The 8,545-nt window shown below is 40.2% G+C and overlaps 2 protein-coding genes across 2 annotated transcripts; one reads left to right on the forward strand and one right to left on the reverse strand.

Annotated features, from left to right (window-relative positions):
- LOC107633733 lies at positions 1,167-2,292 on the reverse strand. Its single transcript, XM_016337333.1, has 4 exons — positions 2,001-2,292; positions 1,862-1,915; positions 1,518-1,741; positions 1,167-1,439 (listed from the first exon to the last, which is right to left on the reverse strand). The coding sequence occupies exons 1-4, from the start codon at positions 2,290-2,292 to the stop codon at positions 1,167-1,169; spliced, it is 843 nt and encodes a 280-aa protein (XP_016192819.1).
- Positions 4,101-7,467, forward strand: LOC107631214 (receptor-like protein kinase At5g59670). The gene is made up of 8 exons (XM_016334580.2): positions 4,101-4,387; positions 4,535-5,587; positions 5,698-5,845; positions 5,997-6,068; positions 6,245-6,316; positions 6,403-6,474; positions 6,550-6,627; positions 6,721-7,467. The coding sequence occupies exons 1-8, from the start codon at positions 4,303-4,305 to the stop codon at positions 7,019-7,021; spliced, it is 1,881 nt and encodes a 626-aa protein (XP_016190066.1). The 5' UTR covers positions 4,101-4,302; the 3' UTR covers positions 7,022-7,467.

An 8,545-nucleotide genomic window follows, 5' to 3' on the forward strand; every position in this document is an offset into this window, starting at 1 on the left:
AAGCCACATACAACTGTGAAGTAGGGGATAATAAAGTTACACAAAAGCTTAGCCACTAATGTCCTCCAGCGGAGCCTGGACCTGCGCGCTGAGGACACCGGCTGCGGCTATGTCCCTCACGTCCACAAACCGTACACCGGCGAGGACCACGCATATCCCGCGAATCCATCTCATTCAAGTAGCGGGTTGACTTCGGTCTTCCCTTTGTCGCGCGCCTCTATGTCCAGTTGGCGATCACCTTCGCTCCTTCGTATCTATCCCACATAGATGGGTCACCCATCGGAACAAACTCGCCTCTGTACACCTTGCAAATTTGAGACATCTTGTACACATCGTGCACGTACACTTGCCAATCAAGACGCTGGTTGGCGCAACATGCAAGCACGTGGCGACATGGAAGTCGCTCAACCTGGAAGTGGCCACAGTCGCAGTGTCGTTGCGCAAGATTAACAGTTTAAATGGTACCATCTTGCATTTCGCGGACCTCAAACATCTCGTTGCGCGTGTCGAACCGGTTGACCACAATGTTTCCTGCACGTCGGAAGCTTTCTTCAACTCTCTTCGTTGCAAATTCTGAATACGTGAATCCGTTGCGGAGACGGTCATGAGCCTCAGTACTCTTCCGAGTGAACAACTCATTCAGCCGATAGAAAGTTGACCGGACAAGGGCAGTCACAGGAAGGTTGCGTGCACCCTTCAGGACAGAATTTATACACTCTACCAAGTTTGTTGTCATATGTCTCCAACGATGACCACCATCGAATGCCAACACCCATCTCTCAACTCCGATCTCATCGCACCATTGAGTATATGCCTCACCCCACTCTTTAAGCCTTTGGTAGTTTTTGTTGTACTCCTGCTCCGTCCTAGAATAGCCTGTTGAACAAACCATTTAATCATAAGTAGGTGCCACAAATTTACTATGAATAGAACCATAATAGCAAGTTGAAATACCTGTGTTGACCACGAGTTTATGCAAATATAGAGCCTTGAACCTCCTTAAGAAGTTGGACCCGATGTGCCTGATGCAGTACATGTGCCACACCTTTGGTGGTGACCATGCACCGCGATCTATTGCAGCGTCGATGGAGGTATGGCGGTCAGAAATAATACCCACACCATTAATGGTAACAAACATATCTCCGCAAATTGGTTAAGAAAAACTCTCACGTGTCTGCTGTCTCGCCCTCGACAATCGCAAATGCAATAGGTACAATGTTTTGATTCCCATCCTGTGCAACAGGTACCAGAAGTGCACCTTTATATTTTCCGTACAGGTGCGTGCCATCAACCTTCACCAGTGGCTTGCAGTGTCTGAATGCTACAATACACGGATAGAAGCTCCAAAAAACGCGGTGCAGAACTCTTACACCTTGAACCTCCTCAACACGAGACCTTGGCATCTTCACTGTCATTGCTTTCAACCACACTGGCAGAGTCTGGTAAGAAACTTCCCAATCACCAAAAACTTTTGCGACAGCTTTCTGCTTTGCCAACTAAGCCTTGCGGTAACTCACAGTGTAGTTGAACCTGCCTTGAACTTCTGCAATAACGGACTTCACCTTTATCGAAGGGTCTGCTTCGACCAACGGCCTAATGGCATCTGCAATTTTGTCTGAGTCCAACTTGGCATGATCTTGTGAAATCGTGCTCATGGTGCACGTGTGCTTCCCATTGTATCTCCTGATCTCCCAACAAGCTTTTTTTCGAATCAAGCTAGCTCGGATAAGCCAGTCGCACCCTGCACCATATCCCTTGCATTTCGCATAGAATGTCTGTGGCTCAGACTCATACACAGTGTAATCAACTCCTCTAGAGATGGTGTAGCTTTTGATTGCAGACATCACTGACTCTCTCGAACCAAATTCCATTCCGACACTAAACTCGCCATCTTCCGCCGCAATGTTGCCTTCACCTACGACGTGCGCACTAGCATCAGTTTCAGACAAGGCAAATTATTTAAGCACTACAGGAAACTTGAGTTAATAATCATAACATACCCGTATTCGCATACTCAGGAAATTTTGGGGCATGCATGGCTTCGAGATCTAGAGTCGGCATAAAAGACGGAACACCAAACGGGTGTTGGCTTACAACGGCATTCGCTTCATTTTGAACTGCCGGATTGCCTGCCAAGTCTCCGTCATCGACTTCATAGTTTGCTTCGAATTCCTCTTCGCTATCATTATTATCTTCTTCCCAATCTATATCCCCGAGCTCATCAACATTGACCTCCTCGCCGACCGTACTCATCCCCGACTGCTGTTCAAACTCAATGTACAGCTCTATCATCGGCACTTGAGATCGGGTTTGTTGATAAATATAAAACATCTGCTGCATACTGGTATCGTCAGTGATGGGTATTATTTGAAACTGTATTAGCCCACCAAATACTTGCACAGGACTTCTGTATAAAAGATTGCTCACCCTTTTTAAAATGTGGCTTTGAATGTTATTACAAAGACCATTTTATAACTCGACAAAACTCATGGTACATGGAATGGCAAATGACAATGGACATTCACAAACAAAGGTCACTCCTTCATGTGTGTTTGTTATAACCTCACCGTTATAATATACTCGCAAGTTTGCAATACCTTCCATAACTTCAGCCTCAACTAACTCTATTTTTTTGACACAGTTATCTGCCAAAAAAACACCCTATTGAGGACTTTATGAAAGAAAAACCAAGAGGAGAAGTGAAGATGAAGAAAAACGAAACCGGACTTTGTATTTATAGGCAAACTTGTGGATTTAAATATTATTATGTGCACAAAACGCAGGCTGCGTTTTTGGAATTCCAAGAAAAAGTTTCTGACACTAACAAAACGCAACTTGCGTTTTGTGGGTTTCAAAAAAAATTCAACATTTTCAGGTGCAAAAACGCAAGGTGCGTTTTTTTAAAAGCCAACTAAAAAGAAATTAAAAAAAAAATTTTAAAAGCCAAAACGTAAGCTACGTTTATTTTATTTCAAAATTAAAAAATATTTAACAAATATAAAACGTAAGTCACGTTTTGTCTCTGACCCATAGCAGTGCAATATTTTGCATTCCTTCCATTTTACGGTGATACACATGGCTTCTTTCTATAAGCAAAAAAATCAGCCTCTAAATTGTCTAAATTATTTTTTAAAGTAAAAAATTAAATATTAACTAATTACCTATTTTGACAAATTAAGTATCATTTATAAAACGAATTTGAATTCTCTAAATTTTGAATTTTATTTTAAAAGATAAAATGTGATTTTTTAGCATTTATTTTATAGGTAGGACCAAGAAAATATATGAAAGAAAAATTAATCAAGAGTGAGAGATCACATTTTATTTTCCGTTCTTGCTGAGTTTGGCCGGTGTATGAAGTTAGACAATTTAAACACCATAACAAGAGCACCATAGAACTCACTTTTTTTTTGTGAATAGTAAAATTTGGTAACAAACAAAATTTATGAAACCTCGTGCATTGTATATGATAATTGTTTTTTGAATGTTTTATCTTAAAATTAATAATCTCTACTCTTTATTAAAAGTGTACATACAAGATAGTATTCCTCCAATAAACCTAACTAGTTGGCCACATCCAGTGAAGAAGAACTGAAGAAGAAGAAGAAGGTGGTGGGTCCCAAAATCCTCCATTATGTCCTCCGACGATTGCGCGCTAATGTGTCCTGCCGTCCTGCAAGTTGGTCAAATGTCTAAAAAGTTCAGCCAACGCATCTCTCAACCATTCTACTACCATAAGGTCCCATCTATTCAATTAATGAAATTAAACCAATTAATTACGGTAGATTTTCTTAGCTGGATATATAGGCCGCTATTAATTGCAACTAATGATATGTAACCAATGCAAAATGCTCAAGTAAATTATGCATGCATAAAGAGTTGCGAATCATAATCATAACAACGTAAATATTACTTATAGTATGAGTTGTAATAGATATAGTTTCCACATAATTGAAAGGCATCACGGTTATGCAAATAAAAGATATAATTAGCTAGTAATATGCGCGTGAGTAGCACCTTGTATAGTGTATAGAGTTAATCATAGATTGTGGCGCGCAAGTCAACTATATGAAGAACAAGAATTAGTGTATAACAGAACAGAAGACAATACTAAACAACAATGCGGCAAAGACCACGCTGCACGTTCTCTTTTCTCTTTATTTTTCTTCTCAAAAAAGCAAGTAGCTATGATTACATACACTTGATTTGAATTAAAGAAAACAAAAGAAAAGAAAAAGAGCGCAGCATCTTGTAGAGAGAGAGAGAGAGAGAGATAACACTACACTAACGCACACCACCACAATGCTCCTTAGATTTCTTGTGCCATGGATGCTCTTCTGCTTCTTCCTCCTCTGTTTCGCTTCTCTCTCCTCTTCAGCTAACCAAGGTCAGCTTTCTACCCCATTGTTGTGTACTCAACTACCACCTCTTTTATATGCTTTATTTTCCATGTTCCCATTTAGAATTTAGAATTACTTATGTTGAAGTTGAACTATGTAGCCTTATGCAATCAAATTTCAATTTTACTGGGCAGCCCCATATGCTTTGCGCTTAAGCTGTGGGGCAGAACAGAATGTTGAAACAAGACCAACCAGCACCATTTGGCACAAAGATTTTGGATACAGCGGAGGAATATCCACCAATGCAACTCATCCTAGTTACATTACTCCACCACTCCCAACTCTCCGCTATTTCCCTTTGTCCCAGGGCCCTCAAAATTGTTACAACTTTGATGGAGTCCCAAAGGGTCACTACTCAATCAGAATCTTCTTTGGACTAATTGATGAGCTTGGGAATAGCACTGAGCCCTTATTTGACATCTCCATTGAAGGCACTCAAACACATTCATTGAACCCTGGTTGGAGCACTCAGGATGATCAAGTGTTTGCTGAGGCCATTGTGTTCCTCACCAATGATTCTATCTCAATCTGTTTTCACAGCACAGGTCACGGCGATCCGGCCATTCTTTCCATTGAGATTCTTCGGATTGATGATAAGGCCTATTATTTTGTCCCAGGGTGGAGTGAAGGAGTTATGCTTAGAACTGTTAAGAGACTGAGTTGTGGTTATGGCCAGTCACGGTTTGGCGTGGACTATAATGGGGATCCAAGGGGAGGAGACAGGTTTTGGCAACACAGTAAGGGCTTTGGTCAGTATTCAGACGAGCCTAGATCCGTTGAAACCAGAATCAAACAGGCTACATTGCCACCAAACTTCTACCCTGCCGCGCTTTATCAGTCGGCGGTTGTTAGTACTGATACTCAGCCTGATTTAACATACACATTGGAGGTGGATCCCAACAGAAACTATTCTATTTGGTTGCATTTCGCAGAGATTGAGAACTTGGTGACTGATGCAGGGCAAAGGGTGTTTGACATTGTGCTGAATGGTGATGTTGCCTTCAGAGATGTTGACATTGTGAAAATGAGTGGGGATCGATATACTGCACTAGTGCTGAATAAAACTGTTAGTGTTGATGGTAGGATACTGACAATAACATTGACCCCAAAGCAAGGTAGAGCTATGATCAGTGCCATTGAGATATTTGAAGTTATAATGGCTGAGTCAAAAACTTTACCGGAGGAAGGTATTCATGCACATCCCTGGTCCTTACTATTGTTAGTTTAGTTTATTGTACTGTGAAATGTGAATGCATAGCAACTTCTGAAAGTTGGTAACTGTTGTTATTTAATCTAGTAAGTGCATTGCAAACATTGAAGAAGGCGTTGGGGCTTCCACCCAGGCTTGGATGGAATGGTGATCCCTGTGTTCCTCAACAACATCCATGGAGTGGAGTGGATTGCCAATTAGACAAAAGTAGCAGCAGATGGGTCATTGATGGAATGTAATTTCTTTTGTCCTTACCTGTACTACTTGATTAGCAAAGGGATTCTTGGTACCACTAAAGCATTAAAATGTGTGCTTGTATTGAATAATGAATATTATTTGATCTCAATATCTTGATTAAGTAGTGCTTGATCTGTTGATGAAAACAGTGGTCTTGACAATCAAGGACTCAAGGGTTTCTTGCCAAATGACATATCCAGACTGCGAAATCTACAAACCCTGTGAGTTCATCAATTTATGCCTTATGTGTATGTAAGTTGATCAAAATAAATAGTCCCAAGTTCCCAACTTTCCATTTTTCCTACTTTATACTATTGTTCTCTAATAAAATATATATCACCATCCGTAAGTTCATATGCCCATTCCTTTGCTTATTATTATGGCATGTGAATCGCAGAAACTTGAGTACAAACAGCATCCATGGAGAAATCCCATCCTCACTAAGTAAATTAACTAGCCTGCAAGTACTGTAAGTGACATGTTCTCATTATAATCGTCTTGGTTTGTTTATCATAGTAATGCAGTTTCTAAATGGCATAATAATCAATGATGCAGTGATCTGTCCTATAACTTTTTGGAAGGAGCAATCCCAGAAAGTCTTGGAGAGTTGACATCATTACAGAGACTGTAAGATTGTCTAGAGTTGAAAAAATGAAACTTATAAGACAATGAGAAATCAGTACTAAAGTTGTGTGGATGCAGGAACCTAAATGGGAATAGGCTGTCTGGAAGTGTTCCAGCAAGTCTAGGAGGAAGACTATTGCACAGAGCTAGCTTCAAGTATGTTATGTTATTATGAATGAATGATTAATGTTGAGAATAAAGAATACGCAAAACGCAATGTAATGTTGATATTGTTTTGGGTGCACGCAGTTTTACGGATAACAGAGGACTGTGTGGTATACCTGGTTTACCTAGCTGTGGACGTGGTCTCTCTGGGGGTGATAGAGCGGGCATTGGATTAGGTGTTAGTTTCATGGCGGTGGCACTTGTGGGAGGATCAGTTTGCTGGTGGAGAAGGCGCAACAACATTCTGAGAGCTCAACAAATTGCAGGAAAGTCAGCAGCATATGCAAAAGCCAGGACTCATTATTCACGGGACATCCAGATGACAAGGCATCATCATACTCATACCCACACTGCTGTTGAGAATGGCCCTATATTACTTTCATGATCTTTTCTTATGTGTATTTTGTGTAAATCAGCAAAGTTTTGTCCATCAAAGAAACTGGGCTCCTACTTGGATTGGGCCTCAAGTGGACTTGAGGCACATCTTTGATAAATGAAGAGTGTGTTGTTAATAAAAAGAAGAAAGGTGAAAAGAGTAGAAAGGGAGAGGTAAATGGGAATTCACGGGAACATTATTAGAGGGTCCCCGTTGTCAATTGTCATTATACGAAACCGGCTGCAAATACACTGTGTTCCTCTCTGCACTCACTACTCTGAATGTGCAGAGTCCCCGCAGTTCTCCGCTCGGAATTTATTCCCCTTTCATTCAACTTCACAAAATGAGGGAAGGGGCCTGTGCTTGTGATGTGAGAAAGAGAAAGAGATGTGTATTATGTAACACCTCAAAAATCCAATCCAACTGAGTCAAACACGCCAACCAGACTAACCCTATTTTTTTCGCCTGTTCCCTGCAACTCAGACACGTTTCCACGTGGGGTTCCTTCTCCATTCATTCATTCATTCACCTCACAACACCACCATCTTCTCCTCCACTTTAATTCACTTCTTCACGCCTCTCTAATTAAAAGTTACGGTTTGAATGAGGGGGAATACTAGTAGAACTCAAATTTGATTTGCTGCTAACATTTATGGTAACAATTACGGTGTCAGGCGCCGCTCAGCTATATATATGCAGTACAAGTGAATAGGGCATACGTCACGCTCCCCAGTTTAGCTCCACCCTGCGCTCAGCACTCAGGAGGCGGCTCTGCCTCCCTACTTAACCACCTCTTATTGTTATTGGGCCCCACCTCCTCCTCAGCCGTTAGATCAACAGTGTGGAACCAAAACAACAATCACACGGTCCACATGAGGACTGTGTTGTCGCTAGCACCCAATACAAAAGAGCCGTGCCGTCCAACCGACGATTACGCGAGCTAGGTGGAGACTGGAGAGAGTGCTTTGTGGGTCCTGCACATTTTCACTCTACTTTAGTGTTGAATTATTTCAGCCACACCAATGACCTTTTCTTTTAATAAACTACTGTCCAAATTAATTAGAAATTTAGTGTATGTTTTCATGAACTCCAACAGCAAATTGATAAGCTACAGGTGTTTATTTTTGAGATTATTGTTATTCTCTCGAGGAAAGAAGCTGGCGGATTAGTTGAATTTTTAACAGTTAAATATGTCAAATCTTGATACTAACTAGGATCATTGGCTTTCCATATTCTATAGATTATCATAACGTTAGTTAAAAAAATAGGAAGTTACATTACTGTGACATTGTTTCAAATTAACAAATAAAATAAACAATATCATACATACTACATTTTTTTTCGTAACTTATTGATAAGATAATTAAAAAACTGAGTTTAGATACTCTTTTAGAGATAAAAAGTATAGAGTTTAGGAAACGAAATAGAGAAAGAGAAACAAAAATAAACATATTTTGTTTTCATTTTCAAAAAATAAAGAATAATTTTATGTCTTTATTTTTATGTGTATAACTAAATTAAATAAGTTTTTTT

Source organism: Arachis ipaensis, chromosome B03 (genome assembly GCF_000816755.2).
Source record: "Arachis ipaensis cultivar K30076 chromosome B03, Araip1.1, whole genome shotgun sequence".
NCBI classification, from domain to species: Eukaryota; Viridiplantae; Streptophyta; class Magnoliopsida; order Fabales; family Fabaceae; genus Arachis; species Arachis ipaensis.